Genomic DNA, 19,415 nt, shown 5'->3' with positions numbered 1-19,415 from the left:
TAGTAACTAGAGGCTCTCCTAGAAGCTCACGCATTAATTTTATATGATTAAAAGCACTAGAAAATCCCACACAAATAAAAGATTCCTAGACATCGCACATTAATAGAGAGAAACAAAATTCCTTTTAATAACAATAATCCTGTCTAGATATGTAATAGGTATACCCAACAGATAGGGTATATCTTTTAACTAGTGCATTGTATGGTTATCGGTAATTATTATGGTGAGTTTGATTCAGGATAATAGAGTCCATGACATGACCAACAAAAATAAAATATTTTAATTAACTAGTATGCATATTGAGATAAAATCAAATTCATCACAAGAGCTATTCTAAGAATATACTCCCTCCGTTCCAAAATATAGGGTGCAACTACTTTTTAAAGGTATTTCATAATATAAAGCGTGCATGCATGCATAACAATTAATAGCACATTCTCTTTCATAGATTATTATTTTTTAAATCAAGATGCTTAATTCTATTGGGTGCATGTATTGTATTAGTTGAGATTATTCAAATAAAGAGGTGATAATAATTGTTTCTTGGTCTTTAGGTCTAGGGTGGTTGTGCCTTATATTTTAGAATGGAGGGAGTATTATCTAGCATACATGGTTAGACTCATATGATTGATTACATATGTAAACTTGATATAAATATTATATATAAAGAATTGAATCATGTATACTCCTATACTACGAATTAACAAAGTTGTCATATTGTAGTATGTTGTTTGTTCTTATGCACGGGTTGATGATTAGTATATTGAACAGAAAAAGAAACCTGACATATTCTCTCATTCCCAGATTGATCATCATATATGTTTATACACCAAGACCAATCATAATTTAAATCACATCAATCAAGATACCATGCACACATTCTCCCATAATACATGTATCGATTAAAACACCATGTTAATTATACTTTAACATGCACACATTCTCCCATGCTGAATTAATTATATTATGATGAAATCCGTGTCCATGCGGTTATATGATGATCAATTTGGGAAGGATGGAGTAGTTTTGAAGGAATGAAAAAACTACTTGGGTAAAAAAAAAACTGAATGAAAGATACCTTACATAGGTTGGAGGGACTGATTGGCCATTTACACCTTGGAAGTCGAGGGTGGATGGCTATGTTACCCCGATACGGGGATACGGACACGGATACACGACACGGCGACACGGGGATACGACATTTTCAAAAAATTGAGGATACGGGGATACGCTAATATATATATATAAAAATTAAAAATACAGAAAAGTAGTAAATTGAACAGGGCAAAAATAGATTGTGAATAAGTGTTAGACCACAAATAGTGCATAGACCACAAATTAATAGTTCAACGGTACATCCAAACTCGCAATGACCATAGAAGTTCACATCCAGCCCACAGGGCACGGGCACACAACTAGTTTATAAATAACAAGTTCACATCCACAAATAGAATAATTAGGATAGACCGATAGACTTGTTCAGGACTCTAAGTTCAATTCAATAATAACTAGATAGGTAGATCAATTTAATTGCTGCTTGTATCAATCATGGTAACTGAAGTGGCTGAAGGTCCAGCATCAGCAGACAGATCCAATGCACCAAGATCTTCTAGCACCCTCTCAAGGTCAGGCTCATCAAGTGAAAGAGCAGCTTCTTGAAGAAAATCAGCACCACCCTCGAACATCTCAAAGCTGTCTCCTCCAACATCCCACATTCTTGATGGACCAGTATAGTACTCTTCAGATTTCCTGGAAAGAAGACGCAAATTCTGGTGCACAAACACCAAATCTTCAGCACGTCCAGGGTTTAGCCTACAATAAAGCAATTGTAGTCACTGATCAGTTCCATGCATTTCAAACATACAAGAAATTTACTAAGTAAGAGAAGGAACAGAACTTGTTTCTCATTGAATTATGGATCAAACCATAGGTGCTCCAATTTCTTTCAGCACAAGATGATGATGTTGGTTGTCCAAGTAATTTTAGCGCCAACTTTTTTAACTCAGGGGCAGAGTTACCATAAATTCCCCACCATTGCTTTGCATCCAAATGAGCTCTATCCTCGATTGAGTCAAAGGAATTAAACCCATTTCCAAACAGCGAGAAATCTGCAAACTGCTGCTTGATCTTCCTTAATTCATCACCAGCAAAATACCTTCTGAAGCATTTGTTTCTCATTTCTGAAATTTCTGCATCCATGTGAGGAGCTTCACGGGTTGGAACCTCAGCCAACCAGCTTTCGCAGTAGTACCTACATTTTATAAAAACAATTAATAGGCTAACAACGACTACAAATTATGGAAACAAACATTTAAAAGTAGAAGCAGAACATTACTTGGGGTTCAGTGAGTGTGCCAAGCAATGCAAGGGGGTATTACTTTTTGCCCATCGAGAGTACAAGATCTCTTGCACATGAAAGAAAAAGGAGGAATGCTCATCTAGTTCTTTCCCTTCATGACGATAAACTATTTTTTTCACCTTATCTATCATTGAATCCCACATCTCATAAACCAAATGGAGGCAAGGTTTGTCGGTGTCAGCTGCACGAATCATGGAATAGATAGGATCAGTGAAATCTAGGATATACTGCACCTTATCCCACCACACGTCATTTAGAACCTTCTCTTTGACTTGCTGTGCTTGAACTTGATTGTCTTCCCTATAAGAATTCCATTTTTCACTCACTACCATCAAGATTAGAGATTCTTTGATAGCACGGAACCTCTTTAACATTACAATGGTAGAAGCAAATCTTGTATCAGCAATGGCAAGAAATTTTAGCTTACTGAACTCATTGAACATGGAGAGCCTCATTGAGTGGTTCATGATGAAGTTTTTTATGAAAGAAGCATCTGCTGCTACCTCAGTGATCCACTGAAATTCTTCATAAGCATCCCCACTTGAACTCTTGGCTGCACATATGTTCTTCAAGGCCAGGTTCAAGGTATGGACAACACACGGCGTCCAAAAAATGTGGCTGTACCTCTGTTCAACTATCAACCCAGCAGCCCTGCAATTAGCTGCATTGTCAGTGATAACCTGTACCACATTCTTTGGTCCAACATCCTCAATGACTGCAATCATCTTCTCAGCAATATATTCCTTCCTCTTAATTTCTCCTTCAGTGTTGATTGCTCTTAAAAACATTGGCCCATCTTCTGTCACTGCTAGAAAATTCAAGAGTGGACGCCTTTGAGCATCAGACCACCCATCGGACACAATGCTCACACCTTTTACAGGCCATGTCGACTTAAGGGGATTTAACAACCGCTCAACATGTGTCTTCTCTTGAACAAGAAGAGTAGTTCGTAGCTTGTTGTAACTTGGAGGGGAATAGCCCCCAAGAGCATTGTTGCAAGAAAACATAAAAGCCTTCCTGAAATATGGGTTTCTTGCAACATTGAAAGGAATGCCTACAGACCAAACCAAATGTCCAAATATTAGTCACATTTGTAACACAAATATGAGAATGTATGAGTTAATAAAACGTACTAAACTCTAGTCTAACCTGCTGTGTAGAACATTCTCGCAATCAAAGCATCAAGGTTGGAACGAGTATCTGAATTGAAGCTAGACTCAATAGCTGAAACAGCCCTTCTCTTCCCCCTACTCGCGCCCTCTGCTGGCAGTGGGATGTCCTTAGGCAAGTTCCTTTCAGCAACTGCTACAGCTCTAGCCATTTCATCGTGAAGTTGACTAAGAACATCGATTGTTACCTTTGGACAGGGAGCTACACCATTAGATCCCACCTTCAAGAGATGTGCTTTAACTCTTGAGTAGCTCCCATGCATAATATTACCACAAAGCCTGCATCTAAACCTTACATTCCCTCCCTGGCCTTTACCTGTTTTCTCCATTAACTCAACATACCTCCACAATGGCTTGTTTTCATTGTCATTGGGAGGAATCACACGGCAAGCATTCAAGAGGTTGCTTGCCCTTGCTGGACCACTAGTTCCTCTTGATAAATCAGTAGCAGAATTAGGAGCCGGACTACCACTAGGATGGCTAGATGCACTAGCACTAGCACTTGAGCTTCCAGTTCGATAATCCATGGGATCTAACAAAAAGAAGATAGTACTTATACTAAGAAAAGATGAAGGGCATTGCATTCTTGCAGATCCACTAAAACTCTAAAAGAAATAAGAAGAGCATTGCAGAATTGCTCTGCTGCAGTGCATAGAATGCTAAAAGAGGGGATTTATTATTCACCTCAACAAGGGAACGAACAGGAAAACAGATCGGCGACGACAGTGTTGTGCCGACGTCACAGTAGGAGGCGGCGAGGCGCAGCCCAGTGCGCGGCGCCGGCGTAGCTCGGCGGCGGCGACGGTTGACGAGGCAGCCCGGCAGCAGCGACGGCACTGGAGCGCGTGAGGGGCGTTGGTGGTGACAGTGTTGGGCCAGCGTCGGAGGTGGAGAGCAGCGTGGCGGCGCCGGTGCAGCCCGTCGGCGGCAATGGCTGATGGGGCGGCGGCGGCGCTGGAGCGTTGGGGAAGAGAGGCGAGAGTGAGAGTTGAGAGGCGACGCAGGCTGGGTGGATATGCTCCCCACGCGCGCGCGGGTTTTGGTACCGGCGGAATATTAGGGTTAAACGTATCGGGACCGTATCAGAACGTATCGGAAACGTATCAGGAATTATTTTATTTATTTTAAAATCAAGATAAATACCGATACGTCCCGGACACGTATCCGGCCGTGTCCGATACGTGTCCGTATCCGATCGCGTGTCGGACACAGACACGCGCCTGCTTTGCCGTATCAGTGCTTCATAGGTGGATGGATATACATTATCAAAAGTAAAGGTTGGAGGGACTAGATATGGTGTGTCAAGTAAAGCCCTCCACCAATGTCTCCAGTTCTGCTCATCGATACTGGTGAAACGTTGATGCTCAGCATGTCTTGCACGCACATCCCTGGCTTCTCTGCACACGTACAAAAGAAATATTGGATCAGGTTACACACAAAACCTTACAGTACTATGAACAAGGGACCTGTTCATTCCAATATTGATTTGAGGCCTGGTACGTGAGTAATAAGGAGGCAAAAATTACTTGTATCCGAACAATATTGTTTATGCATTAAGGTAAGATCGATATATATTTATCCAATCTACTCCTCACTTTGCGCTTTAGAAGGCGAAAAAAAATTGCATATCATAAATCATCAAACATACATACCAAGATGTGAACGAAATGGCGAGGCACAAAATTATGTTAGTGTTACACTGTTACTATATATAAGCCATTACATATGTTTGCATTGTACCCTATGCATTTTAAAGGTCGTGACCATATTATACTCTATAAGTAAAGGTGGAGCAAATTAAAGTCACAAATTAATACCAGTGCTACAAGCAGGCCATCTATAGTGTTGAGAATCACATGGCGTGCAAATATGATAAAATTTCCACCTAAACAGCGGGCATATGATAACATTTTTACTATGGATGGATTATTGAACTATCATGACATAATATGGCTCACCAAGTAACCTATCTCAAATTATGTTGGTCTCCACGGTAGTGATATGTGTCGAGTGACATAAAAACTATGTATCATTACAGTCTGGTAGTCATTCACAAAAGTGGTTCTTCCTCTAAAATTATCACTGCAAATAAAAGACTACGGGATGAATATATACATCGCAAGCTACATGTGCTACTCCGGCTAGCAAGTCATATACCTTTCTTGACACTAACTAGAGGCTCTCCTAGAAGCCAACACATTAATTTTAACTGGTTAAAAGGCTAGAAATTCCCACATAAATAAAACATTCCTAGACATTATTCACACCTTGATAGAGAAAAAACTTAATTATAATAATCAAGTCTATGTAATTGGTATACCTGAAAATTAATAAGATATATCTTTTAACTAGTGTATTGTATGGCTGTCTGTAATCACTATGTTCAGTTTGATTCAGAATTATAGAGTCCACGACACGACCAACAAAAGGAAACAGTTCTAACCAGTGTGCTGTACATATATATTGAGATAGAAACTGAATTGAGATCACAAGAGCTATTTTAAGAAGGTCTATATGTACATATTATGTAGCACACGAGGTTAGAATCATATATGACTGATTAAATATGTAAACTTGATACAAATTTTGTAGATAAATAATTAAATTATGTATACTCCTACACTACATATTAACAAAGTTACCATATTGTAGTATGTTGTCCGCTCTTATTTACAGGTTGATAACTAATATATATTAAATAGAAAAAATATACCTTAATATAGTTTTGAAGGAAAAAAATCTTTGGTGAAAACAACTGAAAAAAATACCTGACATAGGTTCGAGGGACTGATTGGCCATTTACATCTTGGAAGCAGAGGCTGGATGGATATCCATTGTCAAAAGAAAAGGTTGGAGGGAGTAAATGTGCCTGGTCCTGGTTGTCAGGTAAAGCCCTCCAAGGTCGCATGTCCTGCTCATTAATATTGGTCAAACGTTGATTCTCAACATGTCTTGCATGCACATACCTAGCTTTTCTGCACACACAAAGAGTTAAAACATTGAATCATATGTTACGCACAAAACCTCATATTATAAAGAAATTGGACATGTCCAATATTGATTTGAGGATACATGAGTACCAAGGAGGAAAGAAAAAAAATGCATATATATAAAACATAATATATATCGCTTTGTAGCCCTATTATGAGTGGGTATAAAGGCGTAAGTGATAAACCTATGAACCCAAGTTACGTACTTATTTGATTTATAAGTAGGTTAACGGGTTAGCCACTTACACTCTTAAGTCGGTACTTGTTCCAAACAATAGGGAAAACAGTTTTTTCCGTCTTTCTTAGTTATTCATTATGTCGGATATAGTAAGATATTTTTGGTGCGGTGTAGATGTAGTAAGGTAGACTTCATCTAGCCCTTGCAAGTTGCAACCCAGGGGAAATAATCTGTTCCCTTATGCTTGACAAAGGACCCCAGGGGAACTCTTCAATTCCTTCCCCACTGGACTGTCCCTAGGTACAGTTCCATATTGATCCTATGGCTTGTTGTCTTGTTCCCTAGTACGGATAGCCCTGGGGGAATTTGTGATTTCTAGCAGTGAAGTTTGCTGATACATAGGATCAATATGGCTCTGTTTAGTTCCTCCAAAATGATAAATTATTTGCTGTTTTGTACTACTTTTTGCTATTTTAGATCTAAACACTAGTACTAAGAGGTAGCAAGTTGCCATTTGCTATTTGCTAGTTCTGAGTAGTAAAATTAGCCAAAAAGTGCGGTGGTCCCCGTGCTGATGGTTGTATAAGAGAGGGAGAGCTAGTAATAAGGTGCAAAAGGTAAAACTTTTGGATACATCTAAACACCAACTAGTACTTTTGCAATGCCAAATCTTTTACCACCAAAAGTTTTGCCATTCCAAATATATCTAAATAGGCCCTATGTTGTTGACCAAGCTAGTATCATTTTGCTGGCAGAAGTGCCATATGGTACTATATATGGTACCAAACAAACACACAATCCATTCATTCTTGGTCAAACCTGGCCATAGGCCCATACAAACCTGATACCACGGCGAATCCCACGGACCAAGACAAGACATGCAAGCAAAATAGCAAGAACGACGATTCCATTCGTGGCTCGCAGCAGCCAGAACATCCAAGGGCTTATCCATTGAAGGACAAACACACTGGCCAAGATGGCTTGTAGGTCCAGCAATCCGCCCTTGATGTTCTTCAGCAAAGAAGCAATCCTGTCCATGAAAAGCACACCAATCAGCTCGATCGGCCGCAAAACGCAGTTTATCTTAATTAGATCTAAATCTGCTGACACAATCGGCTCTCTCTCTCTCTCTCTCTCTCTCTCTCTCTCAGAGATCATAATAATAGCTTAACGAAGGTTGTGAACAAATCAAAGAACAAAAGGGAGAAAAGATCGGATCAACCACACCCATCCCCATAAAGAAAAAGCAAGATTAACCATGCATATGCAGATCTGCTACGATTGGACTAGTCAAAGCCTCGAATTAAGCCGCCGATAAACTGAGCACAAGAACCACTACCAGAGCTTGTGAAGCTGCCGTGTGCCTCACCCTGTTACCGGGAGTTTTTGCTAGTACTCGGTGACTTACCGAGAGTATCACGTTGCACCAGGTAAGATTGCAAATATACCGTGTGTTAGCGATGAAAAAAACTCGGGAAGACCAAAAGTACGCCAAACCGCTCGGTAACCATGGGACCCACCGTTCCTACCGTGGCTTGGCGCGGATTTTTTTTTTGCTTGGCGGGCGGTGATTTCCGTTGGCGCGGGCAGAATCGGCGGATGGCGCGTGGTGTTTTTTTTTTTTGGCACGGGGTGTTTTTTTTGGCGCGCATGGAACAGTAAATTCTCGAGAGTTCGTGCGTAATTGCTATCGGGAACAGGCCACGGCCCACCTGTGGGCCCAAACAAGAGGCACAGCAAAACCCTACTCCTTATATAATCGATCGATTCCCGTTCCACCGTTCCTCTTTCTCCTGTCCCCATCCCCACCCCCGCCGCTTCACTTCTCCCCTCTCGGTCTCTCCGTTCACGGCCGGCCGTGCGTCCCCGGCTAGGCCGGCGAGGGCGGCGGCGCGTCCCCGGTCGACGAGGGGTCGCATCCCACTCCATCTACGAGGCCCTGTACGTCCACGTCCATCCAGGCATCCACTGCGCTGACCAGTACATCCTCGTCAAGCTGTGCAGCAAGGCTCCCCAGTCCCCGATCAAGAAGCAGCTGAGCAGGGTGAGGTATTACACAGCTACATCCTCCTATCCGGCGTGGTGTGTGAGTGGTTCTTGAATCTTATGCAATGATGGTTCTTGATTCTGGGAAATAGACGTCCTTTTCTTTCTGAATCCAGAAAGAGTTCGTTGTCTGATTTATATGGACTGCATCTCAGTTGAAAATCTAGTTTATATCAACACCATGATCGCTATGAAATAAGCTGCAGTGCTGTGTAAATAAAAAAGCAAACCCTGATAACTACAAAATGATGTGGGTGAGAGTCCTTGTAGCGTCAGACTAAACGGTTTTCAAATTTTTGTACATGTCAATAGATGCATATTATTGGTTAGGCTGAGAGTTAGCCACGTCCCTACTTGTTTAGCTTGTTGCTGGATGTTGAATGGGGATGATTCGTTCCATATTTTGTGATCATCTGAACTGCTACATTGTTTGTAACCTTATATGTACATTTTATTATACCATGAACCATGTTGCTGCGGCACTGCTATGTACTGCCATTTGATCTGTTTCATATAATACTTCAAACCTTAATTTTCTAGGAATATGCGGCGCTTGAGCTTAGGCAATAGGGAGGCTTCCAATTGTTCAGATCAGGCAGTGAGTGGGGCTACCTTGCCCAGATGCAGTACAAGGTCCTCATGTTCCCAACAACCTAATCATTCTCCTAATTTGGATGAGGAGATTTTGGAGGAGGAAGAAACATCTGAGGAAATCTGGTTTCGTGGTCCTACACGTGTGCCACCACAACCTACCCGAGAGGAGGACAAACCTGTGCTGACTCCAGTAGGAGACAGGTAAAAAGGCTATTTTTGTATTTTCCATTATGTTGAATATGAAGGACTGATCTCCCTGTTTGTTGATATGCACAGGCAATGGCGAGCAAATGATTATGGAGGCAACATTAGGGTCCCCAATAGCATCCTGACATTACTTCTTAAACAATGGTTCCCTGGCATTGTCACGTTGAAGGGTAAAGAGGAGCCAGCATGGAGTTGGAAACATTACAGGATAGCGCCGGATACTCCAAGAAGCAATCAAATACGGCTGCCAAGCTGTCTCCATCGTGTTGAGGAAGACTTCTGGGTTTGTTTGTGAACATTTCCTTCTCTAATTTGGAGTACATCGCACATTTTATTATATTTGTATTTTTCCTAGTTTAGGGCCTGTTTGGATAGTAAAATATCGATATGCCACAATATTTGAATACCATAGTTTTTAGTGTCAAGCAGGCCTTTAACTTTTCATAGCTGCAGCTTTACTTCAGGTGGGCAGAGGGAAAAGAACAAGAAGCTAGAAAGGTTGTCCACAATTGTGTCAAGGGCCTTGTTGATCGCTTGTTTTATGAAATTCGCATCCTAGCTGTGCTTAATTACCAAAGGAAAATCCTGAAGGTGAACACTTCCAGAGAAATCGCATGCAGAACTTATCTTACAGAGAGCGAGTACCTAAAGGTGATATGATTGAACATTTATAATTTATTGTTGTTTGCTAAATAGATTAGTAATTAATGAATATGTCTGTGCTTCTCCTATAGGTAGAACCATGGTGGTTCCTGAATTCAGAAAATGCATGGCGGGAGTTGATACGATTGCGGTGGTGTAATCCAAAATGGCAGGCTGTCTCACGTGCTCATAGGATACGGAGGGAGAAAATGAAAGGGCCATCTCACCGCCAAGGCAGTGCTAACTTGAGCCGTTACCAAAAAAATTTGGTATGTGCATCTCTGTTTAAACATGTAGGAGATTCTGGCCAAAGAAAATCTGACATAATTTATATTCTATGTCATATAGGAGAAGAAGAAAAAGCGGCCAGTTGCTCCACTAGAGGCCTACACAGAAGGAAGGAGGGAAAATCGAGAGGATGGACAATTCAGCTGTGACCCGCGTGTAGCTGAGAAGCTTGTAAGTGCTAAATATTTTGTGGTGCAAATCAGATAGTGTCTTTTACTTATCATGATTATGTGTTGTCAGTAATGGTTGTCAAAACACTTATGCATGAATAGCTAGCAATAAGCCCCAAAAATGGTGATACACTTGGAAATTTTGCAAAGCATGTTGCTATTATATTGGAATAAGTGGAGGAACTTGCAAATGTTGTGCTGATGCATATATATGAGTATTTTATATCGTGTATCATCTATGCAAGTTGAGCAGGAGTGATGATGAATCATAGACATAGTTCATCATTTTTTACATTAGAACTAATTTAAGATATGATCTGATTGCAACAGGAGGCCTATGCTGCAGCTTATGTTCAGTTGCATGGGCCAGAAAATGATTGGCGCACTTCTCCCATTGATCCTGTCGCTGTGCACATGGCTGGTGGTGGAAAGAAACATGGCCATTTCATGATTGGTGATGGACTCATTGACTCATCAGCAGTGTTTGGTGACAATTCGCGTGATGATCAACGCCCTCGCAGAAGATTGAGGACAGATCATGACAACACAAACCAGGTTGAAGACCTTCTGCGGCAACTACAAGAGGAGCGCGAGGCAAGGGAGCGAGAGCGTGAAGAGAGGGAGCGTGAGAAGGAGAGGGAGCGGCAGGAGAAGGAGCAGGAGAAGGAGCGTGAGCGTGAAGAGAGGGCGCGAGAGAAGGAGCAGGAGCGTAAGGAGAGGGAGGAAGAGCGCAAGGAGAGGGAGTTGGAAAAGATAGCCTCTCAACAGAAATCAGCATTCTTTGAAGCTGCTTTAAGGGTAAGTGGTATAACTTTACTTGGTCAAGTTGAATTTGTTTGCTATTGCTTATAAGACACAGCTAGTAGTGTTTTTATCATTATAGAATTTGAATTTTGGGTTGGTCGCACTCACTAGTGTACATGTGAAATGGATTGCAGGTGATACAAAGTAAGCTGAACATAGACTTGTCAGCTTCAGGCACACCTCCCTTACCTGTCATGTTGACTCACCTAGTAAGTATTTGATACATGGTAGTCTGTAATATCTTTTGCATGAGTAATTATTTCCCATTTAACTTATGAGAGGACTAATATTAAATCATTTGGTTTGAAATATAAAACAGGCTTCGTCTGGACCTGTGGCTTCGAATGGAAACTCAGGCCCCAACCATGTTGGGGTTGGTGCTGCATCTGGTGCAATTGTCAATTTTTAGCATGACAGCGGACTAGTTGTACATTCCTAAAACTATGGATATATTTTGTAACTAAACTGACCTGGATGGTCATGGCCATGAACTTGGATAGCTGTTGGTTGTGGTTGTCTCACTAAGTAGTCTTTTGTTAATTATGTAGGTTTACCTGAACTTTAGGCCACATGGAACTCTAGTAGATGTTCGCTGTGTCTGTTGCCTTAGGTTGGCTGCCTGTTGCCTTTTGGTCATATATGTTGCCATGTTGGCATGCGCTGGAACTTGTGAACTGGAAGTTCGGTTCTTTTGGTCATATATGTTGGCATGCACTGGAACTTGTGAACTGGAAGTTCCATACTTTGGTCATCTATATTTGCATGCACTGGAACTTGTGAATTGTAAGTTATGTTCGTTTGGCTAATGGTTACATCAAACACCGATTAGTGTACCGTCGAATTCCGCCTAAGCAAAAATTGGTGATCATGCATTGCGTAAGCTCATGTCATTAATAATTAGATCCAACATACAAATCATACCCCTTGACTGGTACCTGCCAGTGCGAGGTCAAAAAGGATGGTAAAAATTCCCTTCAAAATAGGCTCAAAGTTTGAAGAAAAATTTGAGTAAATTTAAAGAATAAATAAATTTTGCTTACCAAATGCACTTCTCTAGTTCATATATTACACTACTACGAAGTGTTTTTTATGGCCAATTTGTGTTATCTCCATCGGATCCCTTCGCCGCCGTGGCCACCGTCACCCTTAGAGTTTACGATTCCGAGATTTTCTCATGTAAATTTCAGGAAATACACGGAATACATCATTTTTATTTTTCAAAAATTTGTATCCAATAGGTTCAATAAATATCATACTATTTAAAAGATTTTATTTGATTTTTTTCCATTTTTATCAATATAAATTTGAATTTGGATGAAACTCATCGAAATCTTTGACGGCTTTTACTTTCAAGCCTCATCGAAACCTCAAAATTTTGTGGAATTCGACCGGTTTTCGTTGTGGCTGCTGAACGCTGGAGGGTTAAGGGCGGAATTGAATGGAGAAAATTCAATCCATATCACTGAAAAAGGATTGGAACCAAAAAATAGCACAAAAAATTCCACCTTTAGACTAGAACCACATGCCACTAGTTTTTCTTTTGTTCGTAGCACTCCCGTCATATTTGCCCTTACTCCTCTCCATAGAGCATTGTATTCCACCGGCCCCGTCTACCTTGGCCTTCGCCGGCGGGAGTTCTCTGCTAGCCACTAGTTTTCCTATGCTATGGATCATATTTTCTCAATTAAATGAGGGTTAAGGGAGAATATGCTTGGGTTGTGATCTATATTCATTTGCACTTAATAAAGGCCAGCTTCTGCCGGAGCGAAGCGGAGGCCCGTAGATGCCGGAGGCTGGGCCGGAGCGAAGCCCCCGAGGATACTAGTTGTCCACCTGCGGACGCCCAGGGGTGCGGGGGCGGAGCCCCCGAGGTACGGATCGTCATCCCTTTTAGGCGGTGCTTTTTAGTATCCGCTAGTAAAAATTGCGTGTGTTCATTAAATGATTTTTCATTAGTGTTAAAGAGCCAAAGTTTATTATTTTTCAAATATATGGGAATATTTTTTTAAGTATACATCTTAACAAAAGTTTCAGACCAAGCTTGAAAATTGAATGAATTTTGTCTATATTATACAAGAAATAAATCCTAGTGGATTAAATCGGGCTGGGGTCATCATCATCATCTGGAGGAAAAAAGCACCAAGTACTATTAGTATCGCTGCCCGCATATCAGAAACCACGCGCCCAAAAATATGGCGGGCTAGGGTTGTTGTCCCCCCAAAAAAATCGCGGGCTAGGTTACTCCTCTCATCCGCATCGGCATGCCTCCCCTCCGGCCTTCATAGACCCACCTGCCGCGCCACCACCACCGCCGCCGCCCCTCCACAGCCGCCGCCGCCGCCGCTGCCTCCCCGCCACAGCCGCCGCCGCCGCCGGGCTACCGCAGCAAGGCCGTCGCACCACAGCCGCCGCCGCCGGTGGCCACCGCCACACGGCCGTCGCGCCGCGCCCCGTCTGGTTGAAGGTTGCCGTGGGAGCCGCGCATCTCCATCGACCTAGCGTCACGCCTCACTGCCTCCCTCGACGCGTCGGCTCCGCCAGGGCATCAACAGGCATAGGCGAGGATTGCCTGCTCATCGAACAGTCCTGTCCTCAGATTCATTCTCCTCAGGTTCCTCTTTCACCCTTCAAGTTAAATTGTTTTCGATTTGGGATCAGTTCAAGTTATCATCTTTTCGATTTGGGATCAGTTCTAGCATGGGTTAGGTATGTTTCGGCTGTACTTGGGGGATCTCAATTGTCAAAACAAATTGGAAAACAAAAATTGGAACAATATATATATATATATATATATATATATATATATATATATATATATATATATATATATATATATATATGCACATCAAACTGCTGCAAATTCCACATCTGAAAACCTGAGTTTCAGCTTATCTGTCAGGTTGATGTATTATTTCTATGTCATCAAAAGTAAAATTGAGACAATATTGAAGTAAAAGAATAGTATTGCAGTAAAATAACAGCCATGCATTTCCTAACAAAAAAATCGTTCTGCCACTTTGTCATAACCAGGTACAATGCTAGTTGATCGTAATTGGATGTACAAGGGCCGTCGAAACCGCGGCGAGGTTACTGCTGAATGGATTTTGAAGACTACAGAATTTCTTGACATGGCATTCAGTCGGGACACACGCTGTGCTGATGTATTGTGCCCTTGTAACTACTGCAACAACACACGTCCCCAAATAAGAGATGTGATGATGAAACACCTTTGCAAGTATGGTTTCAGGCCTGAATATACTGTGTGGGTGTATCATGGTGAGACACACCCTACACGTGAAGAGGTGGTATGTGAAAGCACTGAAGATGAAGATAGGGTTGTGGACATCAATCGGATGGATGATATGGTGGATGATATCCGAGATGCTTATGTCTCAGTTGAGGAGGAAGATCCAGAGCCCACAGCGCAAGCTTTCTTTGAAATGTTGTCTGCAGCGACTAAACCTCTCCACGAACATACACAGGTATCACAACTTGATGCTACCACACGACTACTAGCAGTGAAGTCTCAGTATGCTATATCAATTGCTGGATTTGATGCACTTTTGAATGTGGTCTGTGCTCTCCTCCCCCAAGGGCATAAGCTACCACCCAACTTGTATGAGGCAAAGAAATTCCTTAGTGCTTTGAATATGCCGTATGAAAAGATAGATGCATGCCCTAAAAATTGTATGCTCTTTAGGAAGGAGAATGAACATAAGACACACTGTGATAAGTGTGGAGAGAGTAGGTATGTGGAGGTCGAAAACAGTAAGGGCCAGAAGAGACAATTAACTGTTGCAAGAAAGGTACTTCGTTATCTTCCAATCATCCCAAGACTTCAGCGGCTATACATGTCAGAATCTCAGGCCAAGCAAATGACATGGCACAAAACTGGTCATCGATACCATCCTGACAAGATTGTACATCCAGCTGACGGTGAAGCCTGGAAGAAGTTTGATAGAGACTTTCCAACCTTTGCTATGGAAATGCGCAATGTTAGAGTAGCAATAGCCACAGACGGGTTCTGTCCATTTGGTATGGGTGCCTCTTCATACACTTGCTGGCCTATGTTTGTCATTCCTCTGAACCTTCCACCTGGTATTTGCATGCGGCAGCACAACATGTTTCTTAGTTTGATAATTCCTGGGCCGAACTATCCTGGTAAAGATATTAGTGTATTCATGGAGCCCTTAGTTGATGAACTCATACATGCTTGGCAGCAAGGTGTGTTGACATATGATCGTGCCACCAAGACAAATTTTATTATGCGAGTCTCCTTCCTTTATTCTATCCATGACCTTCCAGCCTATGGCATATTCCGTGGTTGGTGTGTGCACGGGAAGATGTCATGTCCAATCTGTATGGAGGTGCTCCAAGGAAAAAGGTTGAAATATGGGGGTAAGTACTCATTTTTTGATTGTCATCGCCAGTTTCTTCCAAGTGATCACAGTTTTAGAACTGATTCAAACTCTTTTATGGCAAACACTACTGTTAGTACTGAGCCACCTCGTCGTCTCTCGGGTGGAGAGATAAAAGCTCAGTTAGATAGCCTTGTCCTTGCTCCTAATGGAAATGGTTTTGTAGACTATGGCAAAAGTCACAATTGGACACATAGGTCTAGTTTGTGGAGACTCCCTTACTTTCATATGCTAGTACTTCCTCATAATATCGATGTCATGCACAATGAGAAGAATGTTGCTGAGGCAATATTCAATACTTGCTTTGACATCCCAGACAAGACGAAGGACAATGTCAAGGCTCGCCTTGACCAAGCTGCACTTTGTAACCGCCCTGAGTTGAACCTTGTCCAAAAACAACCATCTGGTCAATGGGTAAAACCAAGAGCGGATTTTTGCTTGAACAGAACTCAGAAGAAAGAAATATTGGAATGGTTTCGAACATTGAAATTTCCTGATGGGTACGGGTCGAACTTAAGGAGAGGAGTAAATTTGAAAAACATGCGGATTAATGGGTTAAAAAGCCACGATTACCACATAATGATGGAACGTCTCTTCCCAATGATGTTTCGTGGCTACTTGCCAACACATGTGTGGGAAGTGCTAGCAGAGGTGAGCTTCTTTTATCGCAAACTTTGTGCAAAACAGTTTGATCCCATAGAGATGGAAAACATGGAGAGTCAAATAGTTGTTTTGGTTTGCAAATTAGAAAAAATCTTTCCACCTGGATTTTTCAATCCAATGCAACACTTGATGATTCACTTACCATATGAAGCTAGGATGGGTGGACCTGTACAATTCAGATGGAACTACCCTGTTGAAAGAGGCCAAAAGTATCTTAAGAGCAAAGTTAGAAACCGAGCTCGTGTTGAAGCATCCATAGCAGAGGCTTACATACTAGATGAAATCTCAAATTTCACATCTATATATTTTGCTGATCAAGTGCGGACAATTCATAATCCTGTCCCTCGATACAATGTGGCTCAGTCCACTGATTGTTCCCTTAGTCTCTTCTCTATTAAGGGAGATTCTACTAGCCGAGGAGTCCCTAGACACTTAACTGGTGAAGAGTGGGATGCTACCATGTTGTACGTGCTTACAAATCTTACTGAAGTGGATGACTACATTAGGTATGAAGTTTATATGGGTTGCATCTTGTTCATAGCTGCATGTAATTTTACCTTCTGCTTGTCTTTTTACCTTGCAGGAAGTTTATAGATGAGGAGTGGACTTCACGAGGTGTTCCAACTAGGCAACAGCAGGAGAACATCTTACAGAATGGTGCTGGGAGAGATCATCCTAATTTTGTTTCTTGGTTTTGTAAGAAGGTAATTTCTTTATCCCGTACTTTATTTAAACTGAAGAAAATGGTGACAAGTAATTTAATTACTACATCGAATAAAAAGATGACAATGTCCTTAGCCATGCATATCCTTTCAGATCAGATTAGGAAATCTACCTTACTTTGCTTGCTGTAAGATCATGCATGTGTGTATATATGTTGTACTACCTGTTGAACAAAAAAAACTTTCATGAATATTCATGCCACCGATCAAAGTAATCCCCATGAAAACATATTACTGCAAAAACTCTGTGTATTGGGTCTATCATTCCCAACTTATGGACACATTATGTCCTATTTTTTTTCACATGTAGAGTATGATGGATGAGACTATGAGTGATGATTTGAAGCAAATAGCTAGAGGATGCCACACTCGAGTCTTGTTATATAATATATATGATGTAAATGGGTATCGATTTCGGACACATAAATATGAGCAGGAGAGGCCAAATGCAACTACAATAAACAGTGGTTTGGTGACTATAGGACAGGGAGAAAATGGTGAAATGACTGAGTACTATGGTTACATCAAAGAAATAATAGAAATCAGCTTTGATGGCACCAAACCTCTCACACTTGTGCTCTTCACTTGCCATTGGTTTGACCCAAGCCAAGTCAGGTACTCGCCAAGATATGGCCTGGTTGAAGTTTCTCATGCATCAATCCTTCCCAAGTTTGAGCCATTTGTTATAGCTCATCAAGCGACACAAGTGTATTACATGCCATATCCATGCAAATCTGTACAAGATCTCACTAATTGGTGGGTTGTATATAAGGTGCAGCCAATTGGTAGATTAGAAGTACCCACTGATCAAGATTATGATTTTGTCCCCAACACTGATGTTGTCCACTATTTCCAAGAAGATGGCCTGCTTGGCAGTTTTGTAATTGATCTTGGTCTGAACTTTGATAATAATTCTGAAGAGGCTGCCAGCAGTAGGGATACTGAAGATATTTGCAATGGCAAGGACTTGGAGCTTCTCAATGGATCATCTATTCAAGATGTCAACTACGATGATGACGAGTCTTATTATGCTGACTCATCCAATGAAGATGATGAATATCCCACCAATAGAGATATCTTATATGATGAATATTTCTAAGGTAAAGACCTCACTTCTGAATTGGAGGCCACACTGCTAATTTGTTATATCCTACATCTGCAAATACATATTTATTTTTGTCAAATTGCCCATGACTGAGCTTTCATAAACTACTGTGTACTGTAATATTATTTGACAGCTAACTTATTTTTTCATACTTTCAGGCATATAATGCTATGGCAAAGGACTGGAGTTTATTTTTACCATCAATCCGGTTAAGACAGCCACTAGTGTTTATTGCCTCCCTAGGAGAGGTGTAAGAACCATTGTAGTTTCTATGGCATCATGTGTATCTAGTTGGTGGATATATTCATATCATGTTCTTCTTAGCACTGAGAATCTGCACTAATGTTCACTAATTATTATGTGGTGCCAATTTGTTTGCATGAAACATGCTTATTGATCTGCTGCGTTTAGTGATTATTATGTGGTGCCAATTCGTTTGAATGAAACATGCTTATTTATCTGTTGCTTGCCTCATATCAGCTAGTGCAGTACTATTTTCAATATGTGCATATTATATAAAATCACGTGCACAACGTTACTGGGTGTAAATCTCAAACAAACTCTCGGTAACATTACTCATGTTACCGTGCACACTCCCACACGGTAGCAATTTCCTCTCGGTAACTTTGATTTACTTCCCGTGAGTTACTACCTCTCGGTAATGCCCCGTTCCGTCCCGTTCCGTCCTGTTCTGTCCATCTGTACTCCTGTTCTGATCGCTGGATTGTTACCGGGAGTTTGCTTTCACACGGTAAATTTTGGCATCATCCCGGGCACAAAAATGCTACTGCACAGGAAACTTCACACGGTAAAGGTGTGAAGCTGCCGGCTGTGTGTTACCGGGAGGCTGCTCTCGGTAAGCATGTTTACCCAGAGTTTTTGCTCTGTTGCCGTGAGTTTTCAGCACCCAGTAGCTTCCCAGCATCTAGTAGTGAACAATTTTACTTTGATCGAATTGCGTACCTTAAAGACGTGATGATGGGATCGTAAATTCTAAGAATCCGTGTCGCCATGCTGCGACGATCGAATTGGGAAAGAACCAAAGAGCGCGTTGACTCAG

At 41.5% G+C, this 19,415-nt stretch overlaps 2 protein-coding genes and 1 pseudogene across 4 annotated transcripts; 2 read left to right on the top strand and 1 right to left on the bottom strand.

Annotated features, from left to right (window-relative positions):
• Positions 1–1,546: 1,546 nt before the first annotated feature.
• Positions 1,547–2,178, bottom strand: LOC127755867 (uncharacterized; annotated as a pseudogene).
• A 6,315-nt stretch (positions 2,179–8,493) lies between these two features.
• LOC127754060 (uncharacterized) lies at positions 8,494–12,145 on the top strand. 2 transcript variants are annotated; one of them, XM_052279523.1, is made up of 9 exons: positions 8,494–8,740; positions 9,283–9,537; positions 9,613–9,826; positions 9,997–10,194; positions 10,278–10,454; positions 10,534–10,644; positions 10,974–11,441; positions 11,582–11,656; positions 11,767–12,145. In XM_052279523.1, exons 2-9 carry the CDS (start codon positions 9,287–9,289, stop codon positions 11,854–11,856), a joined length of 1,584 nt encoding a protein of 527 aa, XP_052135483.1. In that variant the 5' UTR covers positions 8,494–8,740; positions 9,283–9,286; the 3' UTR covers positions 11,857–12,145. The 2 variants fall into 2 exon arrangements, with proteins under 2 accessions (XP_052135483.1, XP_052135482.1); XM_052279522.1 differs by having other exon boundaries at positions 8,494–8,745.
• Positions 12,146–13,649: 1,504 nt separating this feature from the next.
• On the top strand, positions 13,650–18,813 carry LOC127755037 (uncharacterized). Of its 2 annotated transcripts, none has more exons than XM_052280671.1 (5): positions 13,650–14,058; positions 14,478–15,845; positions 17,112–17,232; positions 17,561–18,350; positions 18,514–18,813. In XM_052280671.1, exons 2-4 carry the CDS (start codon positions 15,796–15,798, stop codon positions 18,347–18,349), a joined length of 960 nt encoding a protein of 319 aa, XP_052136631.1. In that variant the 5' UTR covers positions 13,650–14,058; positions 14,478–15,795; the 3' UTR covers position 18,350; positions 18,514–18,813. The 2 variants fall into 2 exon arrangements, with proteins under 2 accessions (XP_052136631.1, XP_052136630.1); XM_052280670.1 differs by having other exon boundaries at positions 13,651–14,058; positions 14,478–17,034.
• The last annotated feature ends 602 nt before the right edge of the window (positions 18,814–19,415 follow it).

This window comes from Oryza glaberrima, chromosome 11 (genome assembly GCF_000147395.1).
Source record: "Oryza glaberrima chromosome 11, OglaRS2, whole genome shotgun sequence".
Classification (NCBI taxonomy): Eukaryota; Viridiplantae; Streptophyta; class Magnoliopsida; order Poales; family Poaceae; genus Oryza; species Oryza glaberrima.
Note: the sequence above shows the minus strand (reverse complement) of the source record. Positions and strands in the feature narration are given on the sequence as shown.